Source organism: Culex quinquefasciatus, chromosome 2, assembly GCF_015732765.1.
Source record: "Culex quinquefasciatus strain JHB chromosome 2, VPISU_Cqui_1.0_pri_paternal, whole genome shotgun sequence".
NCBI lineage: Eukaryota > Metazoa > Arthropoda > Insecta > Diptera > Culicidae > Culex > Culex quinquefasciatus.
The window spans coordinates 46476242-46502837 of NC_051862.1; the positions used below are offsets into that span (position 1 = coordinate 46476242).

The 26596-nt window shown below is 35.7% G+C and overlaps 1 protein-coding gene across 4 annotated transcripts in view; it reads left to right on the forward strand.

The window, feature by feature from the left end:
* LOC6044806 (long-chain-fatty-acid--CoA ligase 6) overlaps window positions 1-26596 on the forward strand; it is a 74260-nt gene that overhangs the window by 19420 nt on the left and 28244 nt on the right. For 2 of the 4 annotated variants that reach the window (XM_038255238.1, XM_038255239.1), the window contains exon 3: window positions 12370-12524. In XM_038255238.1, coding sequence (XP_038111166.1) covers window positions 12370-12524 — 155 coding nt within the window. Of the gene's footprint in view, window positions 1-5836; window positions 5972-12369; window positions 12525-21501; window positions 22455-26596 lie in introns of those variants that run through there. The other 2 variants (XM_038255240.1, XM_038255241.1) reach the window with 2 other exon arrangements.

Below are 26596 nucleotides of genomic sequence, written 5' to 3' on the forward strand. Positions count from 1 at the left end.
CACCGAAAAAGCTTTGGCCCGCCACCCTTAACTCTTTCCAACCCACCAATACCAGAGGCGACTCGTCCACCTGTTCAACCTGTTCATTGAACAGGTAGCCAATTTCAAGTGGATATTTTTTTTTTATTTATGTGCCGTGGTGCTTTTTTAACCAGCAACATACAATTACAATTTTTGTTTGAATATACGTTAACAAAATCAACGCCCTATGTTCAGCAGCGCTGCATGCACCGAAAAAGCTTTGGCCCGCCACCCTTAACTCTTTCCAACCCACCAATACTAAAGCGAAAAATGCGAGCCCTGCGAGCCACGCTCAAATGCCCGTCGCGTTCACACCGACCCTTTGAACGTCGGGGAAAAAATCTCCATACAGAAAAAAACAACACATGTAAAGAGCTTCCTATTCATACGCAGCGGCAGTATCGATGTGTTGGTAAATCTGGTTCAATCTGAGAGCGTGAACTGACAGCATTTTTGGGAGAGAGCGAAATGCCACCCCCAACCCCCAGCCGACTTAGCTCGCTCAGCTCTCCAGGGAGCTGCATGCAAAAGGTAAACAACCCAGCGCGTTGACAGCACGTTGAGAGCATGAATAAATGAGAGAGCGCGAGAGCACGACAGATATTGCTCTATATTTGGCGCACTTTTAGGCATCAGGCTGTTTTGCGCAGACTGGTGATGGCTTGTTTTAGAACTGGAATGTTCAACTGCGCGCGTTGAACCTCTTCGATCTTCTTGGTTAGGGAGCGTTCTTTTATTACGTAACGCGAAAAATCGGACTTTTAGACCCCCTCCCCCCCCCTCGTAACAAAATTTCCATACAAATTTTAAAAATTTTGTATGGAGCGTAACACGGCCTCCGACCCCCCCTCCCCCCCTACTGCGTTACGTAATAAAAGAACGCTCCCTTACTAGTGGATTCTTGCTCTACTGGAAAGTCATGTAATGTTAAGTTTAGATAGTGTGATTGATAGATTGAATTGAAACAATTGAAAGAAAAAGTACTGTGCTTTTCCCAGCATTAAAATTAGAAGCATTAGGACACATTAGAAGAATTATGACAGTAGATCAGGGAAGGGTTTTAAGCACTTTGTTTTGCAAAATATCAAAGGTGCTGTGCTACTGAGTAGATTCAACCATGATCGTTATTTTATTTTTCGGATGGTTCTATTTAAAGCGGATGCAGTCCTAAAAAGTTTAAGATTTGATGCCATTAAATGCACCAAAAACGACTGTGTTTATTCAGACTGTAGTCCCGGTTCACTCTAGTTGTATATATTATTAGACCGATTCTTAGCGAAGCTACACCAAAAGTCACTTTTTCAATTTCCAATTCGAATTTTTATATAAAAAATTTCATTTTTATTATGATTTGAAAATTGCAGTGTTCTTTAAATACGTTTTCTTACCCTAAACGCCAAAAATATTGACCAAATAAGGTCTGCAAGCCCATGAATAGGAGAGGACATTTTTTTCATAAAACTGCTCCTTTCGTTGTCCCGTCACGGAAAGAAATGGCAAAAACTCAAATTTCAACCAATTTCTTCAGTCCAAGGAGCAAAAGATTCGTTTTTCAATTTGTGATAATGTGTAGAAGAGCAAAAATTAAAAAATAATAAGCTAGCAAAACTGTAGCGATTTTCTTGGTGTGCCTTTTTAAAGTCCAGGTTTACGATGTTGTCCCGTCACGCAAACGGATATGTTTTTTTTCTGAACATCCTGATGAATACTTTTAAAATTCAGTATAATATTCAATAACTTCCCTTGAATTTTGATAAGGATGGCAGAGCGATTGCTCTATTTTTCCACATTCCCCACGCAAATGATTAAGTCTTAAAAATACATTTTAACGAGATAAAAAAAGTCTTAAACATAATTTTAATTAATTATTTGCATAAACAGAAATTTATAATAGTATAAAAATAATAAAAAGTAAAAATAAAAGCCATTCGAAAGAAAAAAGCTTAAAATTTTTTTTAGCATTGAACAGGTACTTCATTCGGGCACGAGTCGCCTCTGACCAATACTAAAGCGAAAAATGCGAGCCCTGCGAGCCACGCTCAAATGCCCGTCGCGTTCACACCGACCCTTTGAACGTCGGGGAAAAAATCTCCATACAGAAAAAAACAACACATGTAAAGAGCTTCCTATTCATACGCAGCGGCAGTATCGATGTGTTGGTAAATCTGGTTCAATCTGAGAGCGTGAACTGACAGCATTTTTGGGAGAGAGCGAAATGCCACCCCCAACCCCCAGCCGACTTAGCTCGCTCAGCTCTCCAGGGAGCTGCATGCAAAAGGTAAACAACCCAGCGCGTTGACAGCACGTTGAGAGCATGAATAAATGAGAGAGCGCGAGAGCACGACAGATATTGCTCTATATTTGGCGCACTTTTAGGCATCAGGCTGTTTTGCGCAGACTGGTGATGGCTTGTTTTAGAACTGGAATGTTCAACTGCGCGCGTTGAACCTCTTCGATCTTCTTGGTTAGGAGCGTTCTTTTATTACGTAACGCGAAAAATCGGACTTTAGACCCCCTCCCCCTCGTAACAAAATTTCCATACAAATTTTAAAAATTTTGTATGGAGCGTAACACGGCCTCCGACCCCCTCCCCCTACTGCGTTACGTAATAAAAGAACGCTCCCTTACTAGTGGATTCTTGCTCTACTGGAAAGTCATGTAATGTTAAGTTTAGATAGTGTGATTGATAGATTGAATTGAAACAATTGAAAGAAAAAAGTACTGTGCTTTTCCCAGCATTAAAATTAGAAGCATTAGGACACATTAGAAGAATTATGACAGTAGATCAGGGAAGGGTTTTAAGCACTTTGTTTTGCAAAATATCAAAGGTGCTGTGCTACTGAGTAGATTCAACCATGATCGTTATTTTATTTTTCGGATGGTTCTATTTAAAGCGGATGCAGTCCTAAAAAGTTTAAGATTTGATGCCATTAAATGCACCAAAAACGACTGTGTTTATTCAGACTGTAGTCCCGGTTCACTCTAGTTGTATATATTATTAGACCGATTCTTAGCGAAGCTACACCAAAAAGTCACTTTTTTCAATTTCCAATTCGAATTTTTATATAAAAAATTTCATTTTTATTATGATTTGAAAATTGCAGTGTTCTTTAAATACGTTTTCTTACCCTAAACGCCAAAAATATTGACCAAATAAGGTCTGCAAGCCCATGAATAGGAGAGGACATTTTTTTCATAAAACTGCTCCTTTCGTTGTCCCGTCACGGAAAGAAATGGCAAAACTCAAATTTCAACCAATTTCTTCAGTCCAAGGAGCAAAAGATTCGTTTTTCAATTTGTGATAATGTGTAGAAGAGCAAAAATTAAAAAATAATAAGCTAGCAAAACTGTAGCGATTTTCTTGGTGTGCCTTTTTAAAGTCCAGGTTTACGATGTTGTCCCGTCACGCAAACGGATATGTTTTTTCTGAACATCCTGATGAATACTTTTAAAATTCAGTATAATATTCAATAACTTCCCTTGAATTTTGATAAGGATGGCAGAGCGATTGCTCTATTTTTCCACATTCCCCACGCAAATGATTAAGTCTTAAAAATACATTTTAACGAGATAAAAAAAGTCTTAAACATAATTTTAATTAATTATTTGCATAAACAGAAATTTATAATAGTATAAAAATAATAAAAAGTAAAAATAAAAGCCATTCGAAAGAAAAAAGCTTAAAATTTTTTTTAGCATTGAACAGGTACTTCATTCGGGCACGAGTCGCCTCTGCCAAATAGTGTAATTTTCACCTTTCACATCCTCTTACTTCACAATTAACAACACGAACTCAACAAACCGACCGCTCTCGTTCGAATCCTGACTTCAAATGACAGATGTAAACAAACCCAAGTTTATCTTCTAAATATTCAACCAAATGTAAATTATATTCAACCAACAAAATTTTTGATTTTCCTAAAACAAAAGCTAACAGTCGAGCACGTTCATTCGAGTTCGGGAAATCTGTTAGCTTTTTGCCTCTAGCATTTTCAACAAACAGGTTATTAAATAAATACTGAATTTTAGTTATTTTAACGGAATATTGGCAGTAACAAGTACGTTTTTGTTAAAATTTACGAAAGTAAAATCAACAATTTTAATTGTTAAAATTTCTGGGCACAGTCTCTCCGTGTGGATGATCTTTCGTCTCCATCAAAATATATGAAAATACTTAAAATATAATAAAAAACAAATATCCACAAGTAAAATATTTTCTAGGTCACAAATATTTCATTTTTTAAGGTACATTGATTTGCAATGATTATCACCTTCCGTCATATTGGCGTAAGACATACAGTATGAGAAAATTCGTATCAGTTGATAAATTTTGGTTCTGTTTTTTTTTTTTATAATATTTGAAAAATAAATTTAAATCCTTTATTTTGTTCTATACATTTTTTATTAGTTCATTTTTGTACTGAATTCTTGAGATTTGTTCAACGATAATTTGCAACGATATCAAAATAGTTTACCTAAAATCAACATCAAAATCAACAATCAATGAATATTTCAAATTTGTTGCATCTTCTTTTGACATTTTTTGTTAGTTTCAATTATTTTAAATGCAACATTTTGATTCCTTGTACTCAGTTATAAACAAAATGCGCATGTTGAGTTTCATGTAAGAGATTGTTATTATCGTTGATTATTTGTTACAAAAGTTAAACTGTCAGTGACGCTTTTTCGATTTGCAAAAACAGTGATTACTATTTATGATCTTTTAATGTACCTCGTAATTTTTTCCTAAAAAATGATTTAACTTAAAACCTCTAAGACATTCGCTGTCGGGGTAAAAGATGACTTTGTGTCAGAAATATCTGGATGAAATTTTTTCAAATTTGAATTGAAAAGGCACATAAATGTAGTCTGACTACATAACCAATATTTTTTTATTATTTTTTGAATTATGATACTACCAGGATACTACATACTTGGGTAAGAGGTTATCATTTAGTGATTATAGTGTAATAACCCAATTAGAGCTTTTCAATCACAATAAAAAGCTTCAAATACATAATGACATCTGATAAATCAATTAAAAATATAAGTTGTTTTGTAAATTAAACTGTTATATAGGAAATACTGAACAATAAAAAAACATATTTTTTCTTGAATTTAAGATAACTCCGGCTCCGACTCCGACTCCGGGTTATCAGAAATCTTCGGCTCCGACTCCGACTCCAGCTCATAAAATTAGCCGACTCCGGCTCCGACTCCGACTCCAGCTGTTCGAGTTTTGACGACTCCGACTCCAGGTCCCCAAAAAGACCGAGCTTAAGCTCGACCATCGAAAATAAGACAACGAAACAATTTTTTTTCGCGATGTTTTGATGTTTACTCGCAGTTCAAATTCTTCGCCACCAAATCAAAAACACACAATGGGGAGCTCACAAGAAGTTTTGCTCTCTGCAAACGCACATTCACGTACATTACCGCACACGCAAACACACCGCGCGCGTGAATTACTCGTCAAACACGTTTATAATTTTTGTGCGCGCACAAACACACCGTTGCGTTGTTGGGTTTTGACCGGCTAAAAATGCTGCCAACTGACCGGCGGCAGTCCTGTCTGCTTCTCACACTCCCCACGGTTTAGTACTGTTTACTACGGGGTCAGGTTAAGTCGCGTCGCGTCGTTTGCAAAAAAAGGTCGCAGAAGCAACTTTTGCGCTGTGAGAAAAAAGAGCGGGAGAAAAAATAAGAAGAGAAAGAGTAGCGCCGTCGTAGTTGTTGTTTTTGTTATTGTTTATGTGTCTAATCACTTACCGTGGGTGTGTGTTTGTGTGTGTGCTTTATTTACGTTGGTGTCGCGGTCGTTGACAGCTTGATTGACCGATTCAAAGTGCGTCTTCAAAGTGACCACTTTTGAGGATCATTGAGAAGAATCATCTCATAGGTGAAGAAGAGATAAAAAGTAAAGAGATGAAAAGTTCGCTGAAAAGTTTAGGTAATTATGGCTAGGTGTGCGTGTGTGCGCGAATTTATTGGCACGTTTTAGTACGCACCAACAAAAAAAACCGAAACACAAGTGCGCTACATTACAGTTTACTACGGGACTTGCGCAAGAGCAGGTTTTCCTAAGAAGGGGGTATGCTGCGAGGCAGGTTATCCAACGCGTTGTTTAGAGCCGACGGAGTTGTTGAGCTGATGCTCAAACGACGTAATTGATGAAGTACGCACAGCGTAGCGCTCAGCTGACGGTAAATCGCGCTCTTGCCAAAAATAATAACCCTAAAGTATCTAGTTTGAAAATGGGCAAAACATTGGAACACATGTGTCTAAAAAACAAAAAAAAAAGATAGATTATAATCAGGAGTTTATTAAAATTGTGTTTTATTTTTTCTCAATTTGACGTTTGTGTCACATTGTGTCATTGCAACATAATTGTTTAACACTAAAACTGAGAGCGTTACCAGTTATCTTGGGGATTTAAAAAATCGCCAAAAATCAATTTTTCTACCAATTTTTGATCTTTAAAAAGCATTGAAAAGATGGACTTCTAATATTTTAGAAAATTTCAGGTTTAGAAGTTTTATTTGTTTTGTGTGACTTTGCCAATGTTTTTGAAAATGATTTTTTTTCTGGGCTCAACTTTGGCTGTGTTTTCACTAACATTTCCTTTAGGCTGTTGCAAATATTTTTTGAAGTTTATGTGCCTCGACTCTGGCCAAAGTCGAGAGGGAAAGGGGCAAAACAATAAAAAAATATAAAAATTGAAATAACAGGCCTTGGAATTCACATTTTAATGAAAAAAAGAGTTTTAAAATGCCTTTTACACCTGCCCAGTTGTATTGCAATCATTAGTTTTCGAATTATCTAAGTATTGACGAACCTTTTTTTCAGCCGAAAAAATAAAACTTTTTGCATTACTATGCAACAGAATTTAAAAAATAAATCAAAATATTTTCGGTTGATCCCAGACATACTAAATATGATTAAAAAAAAAACATTTCAATTTGTTTTCAGTTGATAAGACTTCTATTTCTCCATAAAAATTTGGAAGTTTTTTGTTAACAATTTTTTTGCCTTCTGATTTATCGCTCGATTTTTAAGGGGGGAACACGGAGAAAAAAGAGTTCCCAAAATCATGAACAAGTGTTCATGAAAATGGGAACCTCGAACAAAGTGTTCAAATCCCATGGTACGATTTTGAAAAACGTACCATCGTGGTTCCCATTTTCATGAACGCTTGTTCACGATTTTTTCTCCGTGAAGGGGCGACAAAAAATAAAAAAATATTTGCAACGACTTTAATTTATTATTTTTTGGAATAATTGAATAATGTTTGTATTAACAAACCAATTTACCCTCTACAACCTAACCTCGCCTTTAGACGGGCTTCGATTAAAAAATCGCCAAAAATCAATTTTTCAACCAATTTTTGATCTTTAAAAAGCATTGGAAAGAAGAACTTTTAAAATTATAAAAAAATTAAAGGGTCCTAGGTTTTACTTGTTTTATGTGACTTTGCCAATGTTTTAAAAAATGTCATTTTTTTAAGGGTCAACTTTGGCTGTGTTTTTACTAACATTTCTTTTATTTTAAGTAAAAAGAAGTATGCAGTGATTTTTCTAGTGTTCAAGACTATGCCTCTACGCATTTTTACAACTTAAATGATAATGGTGCCATTTTATAGCAGAAAATGAGAAAAACATGCAAAAAATGGAGAAAAGTGACTGCAAAAACATGAAAAAAATTAGAATCTGATGATAGGAGGTGATAGAATAGGCCAAAAACTATCAAACACAAACATAAACTAAACAAGATAAATGCAAATCAAAATATTATAAATTAAACAAGAAAATCATGAAACAAGAGAAGTAAAGTTTTTCGTAGAACAAAAGTTGCTCGAAATGACCTCCTGAACACGGGGAAAATACAAAAATTCGAAAAAAAATTGGACAGTAGAGCGTTAATACACAGTAGGTACCTATTTAGGTCATACGGAATCCCCTGATAAAGTTTCAACCAAAATTGCAAAAAATAACTATATTTCAAATTCATTAAATCGGTCGATTTTGTGGAGTAATGCTCAGTAAGAAATCCTAAAATTTTTAAAATTATCAATCTTTCATATTACATAGTTATAAAATTCAGAAATTAACAATTTTGTGTGATCTAAAACTCTAACATTCTTGAATAGTAGCTTAAAAATTCTAAAATTCAAAAATTTCTCAAATTACAAAATTACAAGATTCTAAAATTTTATTACTCCAAAAATCTAGTATTCATGGATTCAAAAATTCCTAAATTTGATAATTATAATTTTTGATATTCTTTTATTCAAAAAATTTAAAATCCTAGAAGTTGAAATTCGAAATACTTAAATTTCTGAATTCTTTAATCCTCAATTTCAAAAAATTCTTAAATTCAGATTTTTTAAATTAAGTCTGATGCAAATATTTTCCAAGCATGTTTTAATTTCCAAATTCAAACATTCTTAAATGCGAAATTCTAATTTGCAAAATGTGAATGTGTCTAAATTTGCCATAGATTTTCGCTGTATCACAATTTTCAGTGTAAAATACCATATTTTTTAAATAAAATATCGTATTTTGCATTGATTTTCACTTTATTAATAATTTCTTAAAAAATATCATATTTTGTTTTAAGACATTGGAAAATTTGTTTAAATTGCACCGTTTTTCACATCAAATCATAGTTAAGGGTCCCCAGGTCCCATTCATATTAATCCATAGAGTCGTTTTTTTTTTATTGACAACATGATACATTTTTTTAATGAAATTGCCTGACATTTTCACCAATACCATTATTTTTGAGGCAGCTTCTTTCTGAAAAATTTTGCTTTTTGATTATTTAGTTCTTTAGTGCCAAGATACAGTCATTTTAAAAAAACGAAGTTGACTTTATAGTTGTCGGCCACCATTGCTAGTACCAACCACTAGTGTCTTCCTTTTATCTACAAGGACTTCGCCGCCCTGGGCTCCTAAGTGTATGAAAGTATGGCACGGAGCGACGGCGCCGAATACCCATATTTACACAAAGAATTTTAGAGCGCCCGCCGCGGGATTCGAACCGGCGACCTCTGGATTGTGAGTCCAGTGCGCGGTCCGATTGATCCACACGGGCGGGACAGTCATTTTAGTAAAATATAAATTGCTAATTTTCAGAATTCCTTGTGAAGACTCAATTTTGTCACTGACATCTAGAGGGTGACGAGCGGGAATTCCCGGGAAAAATTTCCCGGGAAATTTACCATTTTTGGACCTCTCGATTTTCGGGAAATTCGGTCGAGACTCCCGGGAAACCGGCTCCGTGGCTTAATGGTTACGGCTTCTGCCTCACAAGCAGAAGGTTCAGGGATCAAATCCCGGTCGGTTCCTTTGAAATTTGGAATCATGAATTTGAACTTTGAATATGAACAAAAACGAAAATGTATCAGGCGAGATTCGAACTCACGCCTTAGGATTGGTGGTCTGGGACGCTAAGCAATCGGCCATCAGAAGGTTTACATTCTATCAATGAAATGATCCGTAGTGTTGAAACACCTTCTCATATTAAATACGCGCTGATCCCTGATTTGCCTGACGGGATTGGAAGTCTAAATATAGATCGAGTTTCCTTCAGATGCTTGCTTCTATGTTTAGGCGGGGCCGAACAATGCCCAGCGACCTCGGAATTGGACCGCAAGGAGCTCTGTCATTCTGAAACGGGTCGTTGGAAGCAGCGCGAGGGCTATCACCACCTAATACCCGGGACTGAGATAAGTTGTATCAGCATTCGGCATATACAAAAATCTGATACAAACTATACTTTCCCATAATTTCGCTACCGGTTAGCGGGTATTGGATTGGACCACACACACACACACACACACACAATTCGGTCGAGACTCCCGGGAAATTTAAACTTATAAATATCGAAGCAAAATTATGTAAACTAATCAGAAATTTTTTTTTTTTAAATTCAAAATTGTTTAGAACATTGAATGTCCAATGTTTGATGTTCAAGTTCGAATAAACCAATGTTTCTCTAATCTTCTTATTTAGAAAGTGTAAATTTTAACTTGTCGAAAATTCCAATAACTATTATTTAGAGAAGCCAAAAAAAGGTGGACACAAAAATTTACCTTAAAAATTATTTAGCAGTTACACCCCAAGTATGAAATCAAATGTTTTATTTTCAAATATTATTTTTTCGAATTATTTGTAAAAGGGAAAAGCTTTTTCAAGCAAAGTTAATTTCCATATCTTCTCTTGAGCATAGCAATCCAATCTAGTTTTTTTTGAACATTTGGGTTTTGCTGATAACTGTAAATATTTTTTCAATGAATATTTAATGTTGAACTAAAAAATTAAAAAAAGTTAATTTGTTGTTTTGAGTCGTTGTTTATCATATTGCAAAATGCCCGATAGTGGGAAATTATATATAAGCTATATTAGTTATTTTTTTTTACAAAAATCTAATAACAAGTTTCACAATCACTCAGTGCGAATTAAGATTCGTAAATATTTTAAACTACAATTTTGAGCCTTAAAAAACTCAAAAAACGATTTTATTTTTGCAGATACAGAAAAAAAATCAAAAGTTTTATATAGTTCCTCGAGTTCCTCAAAACAATAAGGCTGTTTAAATTAACGTTTCATAGAATTAGTATGAATTAACAGTAACTGAATTCATTTAAAAGAAACAAATTTATTACTTTTCATGTTAAATTTTTGACACTGTTGGCTTAGTAAAAAAAACTCCCGAGTCCCGGAAATTCCCGGGAAATTGCCAAGTTCAACTCTCGATTCCCGGGAAATTGAAAATCTCGAGAATCGTCACCCTCTACAGTGACATCACTGTTTCAAATACTTTCAGCATGGGTATGTTTCCAACCCATGTTTTTTTTATAACAGCAATCGACATGCAAAAACAATATTTTTCGTTGATTTGAATACGTGACACTATAACCACGGCAAATAGTGCCCAGGGCATTTGTGGTAATACAATGTTCCATCCCCGAGGGTCCCGGAGCATCAAAACTTCTGTTGTTCGGACTAGCAGTTTAAAAAATCACAAAAAGCCAAAAATATCAAAAATACTTAATTTGGGAATTCACCTCTGATTTAAGGGAAATATACCCATTTTGATCACTCTAAGCCGTTTGACCAATTCTCATCACTTTAGCCGACATCCTTTTTTAGCTTAATTTTTTGTGAAAAGTCACAATGGATAAGATTAAAAATTGCAAGCCAACATTTTGCGGACTAACACTTTTGAGTAGCAGATGTTTTTACTGAAGTTGATATTGATGGAAAAAGTTCTAAAATGTTACGAGTAATCTAACATATGTATTAGTGGAAAAAAATATTAAATGGTTTCAGAGAGAAAAAAAAGGTCAGTGATCTGGATGCTTAGAAATCTGAAATAAAGTCTTTGACAATCAAACTTAAGTGCAAATGAGGGTTAATTTCTGCGAAGAAGAGAATCTCCACTCTTGAGAGAGCAGCAAAATTTTGATTTATCGTAGAGTGGTGTAGATCAGTGTCCCAAAGCATATTTTTAGCTGCGTGCCAGTTTGCAAAGGAGAAATCCTCTTCTGCCCATGTCTAAGTGTTTCCCAGAGCGTCTAAACTTTGCCCGATCAGCTGAGCACCGCTTGAGTCGTCGTCTGGCTGGTAAATATTTTCCACGTGCTACGATCTATTAATAACAATAATAATAATAATTGCTCCCCATACTCGCGGAAATTGAACGGTTAGACTTGGAACTCGCTAGCGCCATTCCGTTGGCGTTCCCTGGAACTTAGCTGAAAAGTGTGGCAGGAGGTCGTCAGGAAGCCAAGTGGGGAAGTGTTGTGTTATTAGTACATGCCACTGGCACACCCGGCCGGTGGAGGTTGCACTTTGATTAAGAGTTGCAATTGCTTGAATGAAGCCAAAGTCAAAGTCATAAAAAGTGTGTGACTGTCGTTCGGTGTTGGTGTCGGCATGGAAATGAATCGATAAATCATGTGTAAAGGCAGAAAAATGACATGGTTTTTTTTGTTAAGATGTATTAAAGAAACCAATTATTTGTAATTGTCATTACGGGATAATCAAGCTATAAAAATGACTCTATTGGATGTTACTGTCAGTTGAACAATCTTTCATAAAAATAAACATATTTTTTGCGTTTCCGTTGAAGATTTTAAAGTTGAAGAAATTGCTGAAGAACCACCCTAATAAAAAGTACGGTATCTTACCGCCATAAAAAAGTTAAGCACAACGAGCTTTCTTGGGGGCATCCAGTAGCCTAACCACAGGCTAATTGCCACTACTTGCAGAAGGAAAACGCTTAGCTTCTGCGCAACCACTAAACTGTGTACTAACTCAGCTTTCTTCTCTTTCTCTCTCTCAGTTGACGACCTGGACGGATGTTTGCAGTACGTCGGCGGCACGGGTGGCGCCATCGCCCTGACCGGGGTGGCCGCCGCCACGGCCCTCTACTACGCCACACGACCTACGCCGGAGAAACCACTAGTGCCTCTAGATAACCAGTGTCCGATCGAGGATGTAAGTACTGTTGATGTATTTGGTGGAGAGAGAGAGAGAGCAAGAGAGATGATCGCGTCACCAAGTCACATGATAGATCAGGATGTGACGCTTTCGGTATGACGTTCGTTTGGCAGCGTCACGACGCAAGTCGATCAAGTTCAGCGGCGTCGTGAAACCAAATCATGAATTGTTTCACTAGGCCACGCCGGAACGACCTTTCCACTACCACGCACGGTTTAGAGCCGTTTCGATGATTTCACCAAATTTGCGTATTATTAGCTCAGCAGCAGCATTCAAGAAGTTTCAGGGAGGGATATTTTTGCTCTCATCGTTGTTGCCGTCTGCAGTGCGGTTTGGGGGAAAATAGCAGATGAGCAAATAACACGTCGTGAACGTCAAGTGAAACATGCTTCACTAATGATGTGGGATTACGAAATCGTGCGAGGAAGGGAGGGGAAGGGGGAAATTGGCGAGAGTACTGATTGCGTGATGTTATGATTGAATTAAATACAGATATTTTTATAACTTAATGAAAAACACGTTTAAATGGCACAATATTTTAAAATATTTATATGATCAAAAAATAGAATGTTCGAAGAAAATGTTTTTGAAAAATATCGAAATTAGGTAAAAAAATCAAATAAAGCCTGTAGTAAATATTTTTTGAAGTTAATGCCGACTCTGACCAAAGTCGATAAAGGGAGAAGAGGGGTGATAAAGTACACCGTTTTGGAATTATAGTCATTTCCTACAATTTTCTCTCCGAAACTTTCAAGATTGAACAATTAGTTTCTGGGATAGAGAATTTGAATCGATATAAATGAGATTCATATTTTAGAACAAATAAAAAAAATATTTGTAATTATCATTGAAAATTACAGGATCTTATTAGATCTTTAGTGTCACTGAGAAAATCAATTTTTTTTTTATTCGAATTCATTGTGAGGCTATCTAATTATTGAAGTCTCAGAGAAAAATTGTAATTGTATAGTGTTTTAACAAATGAAAAATGTTGCCCGATTTGTGATTTTTTGAAAAAAAAAATCTGATTTTTGTAAAAAAAAGAGAAATTTGCGTCAATTTTTCTAATTGACTTCAGTTTTCAATGTAAAATCAAATTTGACAGTTTTTTTTTTTTTTTTTGATAAAGTGCACCGTTTACAAGATAATGCCACTTTAAGTTTAATTTTAACTGAACAATTCCCGTTTTCGATGTTTTTTTAAAATAATGGTCGTGATTGTACATTCCTAAAAGTACTGGTTACTGAAATACAGCCAATATAAAGAAGGAACAAGAAAATTTAAATTAATTAAGTTTCATCCAGACATTCCCACATTTTCCAATGCCAATATCTCAGCAATTAATGGTCCAATTATCAATGTTGAAAAATTATACATTTGTGAAATTCAATGATCTTTCCGTTTTTTTTTTAATTTTGGGACCAAGACAAACTTTTTAAATGGGCGTCATATTGAATGTTTGGAACATGTTGGTGTTTTTTCAAGAATGGACAAATCATGGACAATCATGGACGCTTTTTACAAAAAACTAAAAACGGAAATTTACAGAAAAATGTTTATTTTTTGCAAAAAAAAACAAATTTTTTAAATATCAGAGCTTGGCTGCAAATTTTTTTCATGATTCAAAGGTTGTGGTTTTTGTCCCCTTAATTAAAAAAAATGCAGATTTTAGAGAATTGATTATTTGTAAAACAAAATGTCCACGTTTTTTCATTCTGGGAATCCTCATCAATACCTACAACTTTGAAAACGACACCAAATCGATCAGAAAATTCTTTCAAAAGTTATAGATTTCCAGATATTTACGTACCATTTTTGTATGAACAACTGCGTCAATCAGTGGTTCTCAACCTTTTTCGTTGCATCCCCCCCTTGGCTTATTTGCAAGACCTTCATTCTCCCCTCCCTCATTTTTAAGAATTTTGTTTCAGTAAAATTAAATGAATAACATAAATTAGGATTTAATGTTTAATAAAAGATTGATGTTTTAAAATCATGAGTAATTGAATCATACAAATATTTTGAATTTCTGATTGCGAAATAAACTGGACAATTTTTGTTCTTTTCAATTTGTGTGGTTCAATAAAAAATGATTGAAAAGTTTCATTTTAGAAAAAATAAAAACGTAGTTATTTATAAAAAAAGCTGAAGGCAAATAAATAATTCTTATATATTTAGGAATTAAATAGTACATTATGCAACAAGCTGCAAAAATAAGATTTTTTCAGCACGAACCGTACATTTATCCAACGAGGTTGTCGATTTCGTTTCTCCAGAAGGAGAGGAAAAGTTGACAGTTTCACAGCGGAATTGCAAGAAAATACATTGTTAATGATAGAAAGAGCCCAATAACAAAAACATATCAAAAATTAATAATTGTATGGATTTTATTTTTTAATTTGTATTTTTAATAAAAGAACTGATTGTTAGCAAAAAAATTAAACTTTCAGATTTATTATACAAGAAATTTTGTTTTATTATTCGGGTAATTCTCCGCCAACTCACACAGCAGTTGCCCCGACCCCTCTTCGATTTGCGTGAAACTTTGTCCTAAGGGGTAACTTTTGTCCCTGATCACGAATCCGAGGTCCGTTTTTTGATATCTCGTGACGGAGGGGCGGTACGACCCCTTCCATTTTTGCACATGCGAAAAAAGAGGTGTTTTTCAATAATTTGCAGCCTGAAACGGTGATGAGATAGAAATTTGGTGTCAAAGGGACTTTTATGTAAAATTAGACGCCCGATTTGATGGCGTAGTCAGAATTCCGAAAAACGTATTTTCATCGAAAAAACACTAAAAAGTTTTAAAATTCTCCCATTTTCCGTTACTCGACTGTAAAATTTTGGAACATGTCATTTTATGGGAAATTTAATGTACTTTTCGAATCTACATTGTCCCAGAAGGGTCATTTTTCATTTAGAACAAAATTTTTCATTTTAAAATTTCGTGTTTTTCTAACTTTGCAGGGTTATTTTTAGAGTGTAACAATGTTCTACAAAGTTGTAGAGCAGACAATTACAAAAATTTTGATATATATACATAAGGGTTTGCTTATAAACATCACAAGTTATCACGATTTTACGAAAAAAAGTTTTAAAAAAGTTGGTCGTCATCGATCATGGCCGTTCATGGTCACCCGCGACAGACACGGACGACGAAACAAAGAGAAACGCAAAAAGTAACTTTTTCAAAACTTTTTTTCGTAAAATCGCGATAACTTGTGATGTTTATAAGCAAACCCCTAATGTCTATATATCAAAATTTTTGTAATTGTCTGCTCTACAACTTTGTAGAACATTGTTACACTCTAAAAAATAACCCTGCAAAGTTAGAAAAAACACGAAATTTTAAAATGAAAAATTTTGTTCTAAATGAAAAAATGACCCTTCTGGGACAATGTAGATTCGAAAAGTACATTAAATTTCCCATAAAATGACATGTTCCAAAATTTTTTACAGTCGAGTAACGGAAAATGGGAGAATTTTTAAAACTTTTTTATTGTTTTTCGATGAAAATACGTTTTTCGGAATTCTGAGTACGTCATCAAATCGGGCGTCTAATTTTACATAAAAGTCCCTTTGATGCCAAATTTCTATCTCATCACCGTTTCAGGCTGCAAATTATTGAAAAACACCTCTTTTTTCGCATGTTCAAAAATGGAAGGGGTCGTACCGCCCCTCCGTCACGAGATATCAAAAAACGGACCTCGGATTCGTGATCAGGGACAAAAGTTACCCCTTAGGACAAAGTTTCACGCAAATCGAAGAGGGGTCGGGGCAACTTTTCCCGATTTCGTGTGAGTTGGTAGAGAATTACCCATTCTTGATTCAGCCTAAACCACACTAAAATTTCTAAAAAAAATCAAATCAAAAACTCACGAAAACGACAGCAAAAATAACAAATTGACGTAAATGATCATGATCGACAAACTACATAAATAATACCGATTTTCAAAATAAAACCTTGGCATTGGCAAGAGCTTTTGGGGGAGGAGTTCCCACTTTCAGAATTTAGACCTCCCTCAAAAACAGTTATAGAACTGCAATCTTTTGCAATATTCTGCAGTCAATCGCCGTTTTATGGATGTCCTTTGTGACCTAACAACTCGGTCCCATTTCAAATCGAATAAAACTGTATCCGCCACTTTTGCTGGGGCACGCTAACTCATCGACAAAGTGGACACATTTACGGCCCATCTTTGGCGGCCGGACGGCGGCGCGAAACCGCTCATGTGGATTAATTAATGTTTACTTAAGCTACTACTACTAGCTCACGTCAACGGTCGATCGCACCTGTTTGGATGATCTTTTATTTGCGGAGTTGATCGACTTTGTAGACAGTTTTTCCCTTAAATTTAGCTTGAACCAGGCGAGCGAGTTCGCGCCAACAGTCAATTAATTTCACACTTCGTTAGCACCCCGAAGGGCTACCGAGAGGGCCAAATGACCCCTCTCAGGGTGATTTATTCGATCAAATTTGATCGTCAAACTAAGGGTAAATCACTAAAATGATTGATGTAAAATTCAAACATTGTTGAAATAGACTTAATTCTCAAAGAATTTCACGACTGAAATTTGTACCTCCTTAATTTCCCAAATCCAGCAGCTTGCTCCCGGTGGGCGGTAGTCCAGCAAATTTTCGCACTAATAGTATCGCATAAATTGTTTACAAGCTGGGCCATAAACAAACGATTTAACAATAAACAGACGCAGAGGAAATTCCAGCGGGAAAGCGCTTGTTTGTAGGTAACGACAATCAGAATCAATAACTTTCACTCTCCCTCATTCATTTGGCTGATCGATTCGCAATTAAGCACCATGTGTTTGTAAACTGACTCCACGGGCCAGAACTCGATATTTACGTTTGTTTAGGCGGCGAGGTCACAATGAATGGTTCAAGGTTTTTGCGGGGTCTTCCTTCCAGCCAGGATACCTAATTGCTGCGCGAACGAATTTGTGGACCCGGTCGTGAAAGTTTAATGAGGTGTCGAGGAAAAATTATGGCGTTTGAGTCATTTCTAGCAGATTGGAACACCTGTTTTTCGATCAGCACTCTTATTCGTAGAACGAGCCTCTTAGCCTAGTGGTAACGCTTCCGCCTCATACGCGGTAGGTAGGGGTTTGAATCCCGGCGCGGACCAACACAGTTGATGATCTTTCCGCTTCTGGAATCGATTGCTTAGTAAAAAGGAGGTTGTGTATCATCACAAGCTGGACCTCATCACAACACCTTAGGGAAGGCGATCAATGGAATGTTAACATTTACAAACATGTTAGCATTAGTTGAGTCCAAATTGCCACTGAATCAGCTTGGTAAATGCTGGCCCCGATACTCTTCAAGGATGCTCTCTTTTGGGAACCGACAATAAATTACTTCTACACTTAGTGGCAATGAATATTTTCATATGATTTTTTAAAGAACAACTTTTTACAAAACAAACAAAAGAAGATTACAATCAATATCAAAATATGTTGGTACAAATGTTGTATAACTTTTAAAAGCACCCTTAAAGTATTTCAATCCATATGTTTGAAAATCATTCCTTTTGAAAACGAATTTTGTTTTCGGTCTTGCATCCTATTTTTATATTTGTTACGATAAGCTTCACAAAAGTCCAAGTATCTTGGACATGTTATTGGACGAAATCATATCTGGAGTTTTTTTTTTGAAAAGGTCCAATAAACCAAATTTCCAGTTTTTGTTTTTAGGGTGTATTTGGAACCACCTTAAGTCAGGGGTATTAAAAACCTAATTTGGTTTATTGGACCTTTAAAAAAAACTCCAGCTATTTTAATATGAAAGTTTTTTTAATAAATGAGGCGATAAGAGATTTCAGGAAGATTTTTTAATCATAATTACTGGACTTTTAAAATCTGTTTACAAATTTCGAAGTTTGTTAACTTATATTTTAAATTTTTAAACTCAATAATTAAGACAAAAATTTAGATTTTTGGACGTAAAATGAATATGATGATATCCGGAGAATTTTTCAAGTTTTATGTTACTTTAATTGATTCAGTCGCCAGCCAGCGACAAGTTAAGACGTGTTTTGCTCGTGTTGTCATCTAGCGTGCTTGGAAGTTTTTGACAGATGGAGGTGGAGGAATCCTCCGAGGAGGAAGATTTTCGTCCCGTCCGCGGGAATCGGAAGCGGAAGAAGTCCAGCGAGGTCACTGGAATCGGCATCGAAGGAGAAAAAGTTGAGAAGACCCAGCTCAACAACAACAAGTTCAGCCCGCTAGCGGATAACAAAAACAACAACAATGCCAGCCCAACAGGAGGAGGGGACGCCCCGGCGGTTCCACCTCCCGGCCAGTCGGCAGGTAAACAAAAGCAACCACATTTGCTGGTGAAGAACACCACGGATTTTTACAAGCTCGTGGCGATAGTGGAAAGTTGTAAATTAGGTTTCAAACCGATTTACAAACTAACCCGATTTGGAACCAAGGTGACCTGCTTCTCTGTCAAAGATTTTGACAAGTTGCAAGAGCTACTCAAGAAGAAGAAAGTGGAATTCTACACCCACGATCGGCGGAGCGAACGAAATCATCGGGTGATTCTTCGTGGTTTTCCTGATGAATTGAAACCGGACGAGGTCAAGTACCTTCTGAAGAGGGATCTCAAGCTGGACGCGCTGGAGGTGCATATCATCAAGCGGAAAGAAAAGTCCACCGTGGACGAAACTCCGTACATTGTGGTCTTCCCCAAGGGATACACCAATCTAAAGAAGCTCTCTGCAATGAAAGTTGTGGCAAGCACTATCATCCGGTGGGAGGCCTACCGGAATAAGCGGCCGAACGTGACCCAGTGCAGGAACTGCTTGCAGCTGGGTCATGGAATCAGGAACTGTCACCTGAAAGGGAGATGCAACAACTGTGGGGGTCGCCACAAGACGGACGAGTGTAAAGTCCAAGAAGACGAGCCGAAGCGGTGTGCCAACTGCGCTGGAGCCCACGAAGCCACGGACCGCAGCTACCCTAAGCGTGCGGACTTCATCCGGAGGCGCCAGCAGGCGTCGAAACCGAAACCGCCGGCAAGGAAGGCGGAGAAGCAGAGTCCAGCAGTTCCGGCTTTCACGCCGGCGGAGTTCCCTCCGTTGCCGGGTGCAGTCCCGGACGGAAAATCCAAGAATCACCCTCGCCCCGCAGGAAGAAGCCAAGGAAGCAGTGGCTCCCGAGACGGTGGAGCCACGAAAGAGGAAGCCGGGGAGGTGCTCTACAGTTCTGCTGAGCTGTGGGGCATTTTCTCCGAGTACATCGGCAGATTCAAAACCTGCAAGACCTGCTTGGACCGAGTAACCCTCGTCAGTTACATGATCTCCAAGTATGGAGTGTAATGAGTTTTTTTATTTTTATTTTATATTTTGATTTTAAACTGATCCTCGGTCATAACCTGGTCGTAGCACCTTAAAGGACCTAATAAAAATAAGTTATGAATAAAAAAAAATGTTACTTTAATTCATGGACATTGGATTTTAAATTTATTGATATGCAAAAACATATTTTGATTGGAAATGATGTTTTCTATTAATAGGTTGAAATAAATTGGATAAGCACTTTGCAATGTCTATAATTTTCAGGAATTGTCATATCAAATGTTAAAAAACTGCCTAAAATTTTGAATCTTTCGTTTAGGATTCTAAAATATTTAAAATATTTAAGAAAATTTTTAAAAATATTTAAGTTTATTTTTATTTCAAAAAAACTACCTATTCTTGACGGAGAAAAGAGAGTTCCCAAAATCGTGAACACCCGTTCATGAAATTGGGAACCACGAAAAAAGTGTTCAAATGCCATGGTACGATTTTCAAAAACGTACCATGGAATTTGAACACTTTGTTCGTGGTTTCCAGTTTCATGAACGGGTGTTCACGATTTTGAGAACTCTTTTTTCTCCGTGCACAATATTTTTGTGGGTTTTCTCATTATTTGAAAACTGAGCGATTCTCAACAAAAAAAAGTTCAATTTCTAAATTATTTTTTCAAATCGTAATGTTTTTTTTGTTAACTTTCCATTTTTTTGTTCAAATAGGAGCGGTTCTTTTAAAAATAATACTTCTAAAAAACTACTTTAAAAATAATGCCTGAAATATTTATGTGACTTTTTAATTCTTTGAAATATAAACTTCTTAAATATCATTTCGTCAAAATAAACACTTAATATTACACACTGCTTAATCTACTTTGGCATTTTAATCTCTTCAGTGATACAAAATAATGATTCAATTCTTTTTAAACAGTTTGAATAACTTAAAAAAATGTTGGGACTCGCAACTTGAAGCAAAATATTTTTTTCAAACTTTGCACTTCTTCCACTCAAAGCTGCTACCAACATTCCAATCCAAAATAAGGCAACTGCAAATCTCGTGACAACGCAGTATAAAACCTGACCACTACACTAAATGCCCGCTCTCGCTCATGTCTGTCGCAAAACACAGCATCCAAATCCCTGCCAACTATTGACATTCTGGCATTATTCGCACATACGTGTACACTGGCATGAAGTTTCCCAAATTCACAATTCCACAACTACACTCAAACACATTTGCTCTGAACACGACACCGATGATGATCCTTCCCAATTCAGGCTGAAGAAATTTTCGCTGAATCGTTCGAGGTATTCGCAAATGAATGTTAGTAAGCGTAAAGATGGTGGGGAATCTGCAAGAGGGAAGCGAATATCATGACTAGGTATCGTCTGACAGTTTTATGTTAAAAAGAAGATTATTTTAGTTCTGAAAGCATTTCAGTAGAAAGAATATTAGTAGGGGATGTTAGTATTCACTTTCGTCAGCATTGAGGCCATAAGTAAGTCTAAATTTCTTGCGTCAGCTTTCACCTCTTCCATGCAGGATCGCTAGCTTGGCGTGGCGCGCAGGATCATCATCGTCATGATCGGCGGTCATGATCACCCCCCAGCAGAGACCAGAGAGGACTTGGCAGACAGATTTCCCAACCAGGGAGGATCAGTGAACTGAGCGGTGTCTTTCGGAGTGGACGCACGTCGTCGTCGCGGATGTTCCTTTTTTGATACAGAACAAGAAGAAGCGGGCAGCTTTTCCCCCCATTGAGTGTTGCAGACGTGTGTGCCACGATCGTCGTGAAAAATCCAAGTCACGGGATCGCGCATTCTCTCTCTCAAACAGCTGAAGGGGGCCAATAGGTGGTTGTTTTCTCGGTCAGTCAGTCGGCGGTTGTTGTTCTCGAGAGGACTCTACGGGCGCGCTCGCACGTACGGATTGTGAATCGACGGCAGCAAGATGTGGGGGAATAAATAAAATAATAAATTTTCTAAAAAGCAGCCTATAATTAGAACGGGGCTTACTTTGCGAAAAACGAGTTAATTACCTCGCTTGTGTGAGAGAGGAGGGGAGCAGTCACCGTTGAAAACCCACTCGAGAAGGGTCCCGCCAAAGTGACGAATTTGTTGAAAATCGATTTTTTTTCGAAAGAAGAACATTCGCGAAAGATTTCAGAGAAAACAAAGTGTGTGAGTGTGTGTGTAAAGTAAAGTCCAAACGAACCGTCAAATCGGACTGTCCTTGCGCGAAAAAAAATATACACTCTGAGAAAAAATAGAGAAAAGTCAGTCACGCCGAACCCAGAAGCGAGAAGAAGCCATAAATCATGTCCCCGCGCGACTCAACTGCGATCAAAAGAAGAATAAATGTTGTACGAGATTAAGGATTGTCGTTAGGCGTGTCAGCCAATAGTACAATTGTGATTTTCATTATCTACAATTGCAACACCCCACCCCAAGGGTGTGTGCGAGTGTGAGTGAAAAGTGCAGAATACTAAAATTTGAAAAAATAAAATAAAAAGAAGTGATTCAAACAGTTCAAACTTGGCACCAAAATGTCTTGCTGCGGTTCGCAGGACCCGGTTCGGCCGCCCATAAATCCCAGCTTCCAGAGTGACGTGCTCAAGGTAATCGACATCGACATGAACCAGAACCGCCGCGTTGCGGTGACAGTTGGTCATGGTCAATTTGAGGAATAAACAGCTTTCTAAACGATGCGGCGTCAGATGAGTGCGATCGCGATATTGTTGAAAAATTGAAATTTGACTAGAGAGGGGGAAGAGAAATGGTGACGGCGAGGGGCTAGAGAATGATGGTTCTTGACGGGGATGATGGTTCGATGATGAGTTACAAACACTTGAAATATTTTTGGCATTTTTTTTTCAAACGCGCAGATGGCAGGGGTTCTCGGAACACACTCAAAGATAGAGGAGAGTAAAGATAAAGGTGATTCATCGCGTGAATCGGTGCAGAAAGTCAAGTGCAAAATGTTATGATTGGTCTGCTTGATTGCCAATTTTGTACACGGCAAACATTTCTGATTTAAATGCGAACATGCGTCCTCATTAAAATAATTGATACGTTTTATTTAGAGGTGACGCAAGGTTTCCTTATATTGATTCAAAAGCTTACTTTTTAATTTAAAAGACATTGTCGATATCCTTGGTTAAATTCTTGGCTCAACATAATCAAACAATATTAGATATTAGATCAATAAATGTTTTTCAAAAATAAACTTAAAGAAATGTGTAATTCGTTTGGGTTGCAGAACAGAACTTTTAAATATTTTTTGGATGCATGCAAATGCTGCATATGAAACAAAAATTCAAATAGTTTTAAAATGCGTAAAATCCTCAAAGAGTCCATTTCGATTAAAATTTTGAATGTTATCGTTATCAATATAGGATGATGGGCGAGAAATTCCGGGGAATTCAGCTGATTTATATTTATTCGAGAATTTCAAGATCAATACTGCCAAAATTCTATACCTATACCAATAAATGTCCCAAATGCATTTTCACCACTTTGAGTTATTGATGCAGCTTTGTTCAAAATTATGTGCTTTTTCTAAAAAAAAAAGGAAAAAATATATATATGCAGTCTTTGTTTTATAAATCTGGGGGAAATTCATTTTTTTTAACTAAACCTTGTCTACGTAACTTGTCTTGTAACCCTTCGTGTGGGAGAAACTCGCCCCATGATTATTTTTTTGAGAAAATTTTATGCTCGTTATAGTGTTGAAGTCCACATGTAGAGGAAGATGGGGCAAGAGGAACAATCGCTCGTACGGTCGTAATTTTTACAATTTTGATTATTTCCAGTATGAGGAATTGTTGCTAGCAATGCAATTAGCTGATGCTACTACCACATAACCTCCAAAACGAAGTAAACGCCACGGGGCATAAGATTTAATGAAGTTTTTTTTAAAACCTTTGTTTTCTTATAATATTTGGAAAGTACAAAATAAGGCTTAGGGTTCGCTTTAAGGCTCATTTTATCCAAATGCTATTTTTCCTAGATCAGTAGTGTCCCTACCAATGACATGCACGTATTACAAAGTATGATTTAATTTTTGGTTATTTTTGTTGAGAGCTTTTAAAAAATCTTGTTCAGGTGGGGCAAGTGTACCGTATGGATTTTTATTATGGAAAAAAATACGAATTTCTGCAACAACATATTTCATTGCGAAATTAATACATGAAAGTACTTAAAAACTGATAAACAATTGTTTGAAAAAAAATGTCCATACAAATATAGTGATATTATGAAAATTTACTATCTATCATCTAAGTAATATTTTTTCGTATAAAACGATAAATTTTTTAGTAAAATTTTATTATTTAATCTAAAAATGGAAACCTTTCAAATACATTCTAATCTGATGTATCTAAGTGATAACAGTTCAATTGTTAGCAAATAAACATGTTTTTTTTATGCATTGCATTGTTGTTCCCCAACGGGTTGTTCGTCTTGCCCCACTAGTTGAGTAGAACGTACGGAAAATCAAAAATTTTAAAATCAATTTTTACATTAAAAAACTGGATTTTCAAAAACTTGTTCAAACAAAGTCTTAATCAAGACCTAAAAAAATGATTATTATAAAATCCGACAGATTTTTTTAACTTTTTAATGAGTTATAACGATCATTTCCTTAGCTTGTTACACTTGCCCCACTTTCTTCTACACGAAAAATGTAGAAAATGTTTGCTCCATGTTTTTTGAGACATTTTTAGCTTTGATCAATGTTTGCAAAAAAACTGAAATTATAGCACCTGTCTAGTTGTTTTGCAATAATAATTTTCCAAAATTTCAAATTTTTTATCAAAATTTTATTTTTGTGCGAAAAAAAAGTTTTTGCTGTGCTGAACATTGTAATTTCATAAAAAATCAAAATATTTTCAAACAAGCACAAGCAAGTTAAATATTATTATCAGTGCAGAAAAAGGCATTTTAGATTGTTTAGAGTTGATAAGACTTCTATATCCATGGATTTTTTTCCAGTTTTATGCAAATATATTTTTCCCCCTGATTTTTCAAACCAATTTTGAAGGGAGAGGGAGCGACATAAATTTTGAAAAATATTTGCTAATCATGAAATTAAAAAAGTTATTCTGGAAAAATATTTTATTTTTTTTATATCCTCGCTTTATCTTTTCCTAAATCAGTTTGAATCATATTTCTTTCAAAAATGATAAAATTTAAATTTTAGTTTCTTACATGCATTTGCAACTAACATTTTGTTTTCTATCAAATAATTAATTTAAAATAAAAATTTGGAGTACAAAAAAAAAATAAAAATATGTTTTCATGGAATTGAAATAATGATATTTATATACAAGATTTCCATATGAAAGTTAAACAAAATATAGAAATAAAGTGCTTCGATTCCGCTAAAAATTGAAGTAATGGTTTTTTGACCCAAATAATTAGAAACGTATTTTTTTGTTTAGCCTTTCGGAGACCTTCGCTGTAATAGGGTGGTCCGCTAAATAATTATTTTTACAACAAAATAACACAATTTTCAAAAAATCATAAATTTGCGCCATTGAACAACCGATTTCAATACTCTAGGACGCAAAAAAAAAAGATAATTGTACTTTCAAGGAAAACTAGTACAGAGTTCGAAAAATCTCGTTGAACGAACTTGAGAGCCAGTAATTGAATAATTTTAAAATCTATATTTTTTAATTATCATTTTTGAATATATTCTAGATCATCTGTGACACAAATAAGTTCAAATTTATTTTTCAATGCTGCCAATTCACCGCAAGAGAACATGATATTTCGAATATCTGTGGAAAAAACTCGATTTTTAACCTTTATTATAAAATTTAAAATCAAATTTGCAATTGAATATTACTTTACAGTAATTGCAAAATACTGCACCTTTCAGCCACTAAGAATTATTTTTTATTCGTTAAATATTACGTTGTTTTTATTTTAGAATGCATGAACAGTCTTTAAAAAAAATCCAAAATCGAGAATATTCAAAAATGATTCTTTTGCGCAATTCAGTTTATGTGCGAAAAGATTATATTTTTTTGGGAACCGAGATTGATTTGCTACAATACAACAGAAGACCCAATTTAGTGAATTTTTTTTGAACAATTTAACAAGAAACCTTCTCATAAAATAAAAATAAAACTACTATAAAACTGTGAGCCCCAACCCCAAAAAGTCCTGCAGAGATTTTTTTTTCATAGTCGGAATACTTTTTATTAGTGGAAATTAAAATCTCAAAATTATTACCTAATTGAGTGGAAGGTTTAATATTACCTCTTTTATTATGTAATTTTACCTCAATTTAAATTGAAAAAATTACATACACCAGAAAAGTGGTAAAATTATACATTTTTTCTGACATCAAAAATGTACCTTTTCCTAGATGTTATATTAACATGATTTTTGCCTCCCTCACCTAACTAAGGAAAGGCTATAAAATCACTCGAAAAAGGAACTTCTTAATTCGACCACGTATACTCACCTTCACGTATACCTATCGACTCAGAATCAAATTCTGAACAAATGTCTGTGCGTGGGTATGTCTTTAAGTCCGTGCACCGAAAAAAATGCACACGATTATCTCCGGACGGGCTGAACCGATTTGGACCGTGTTGGTCTCATTCGATCTGTCTTGGGGTCCCGTAAGACTCTAGTTAATATTATTAAGTTTTGTAAAGTATTTCAAAAGTTATGCTGAAAAGGGATTCTGACTAAAGTTCTAAAGGTTTTGTAAGAAAACATGTCATGTTATACATTTTTAGAAAGG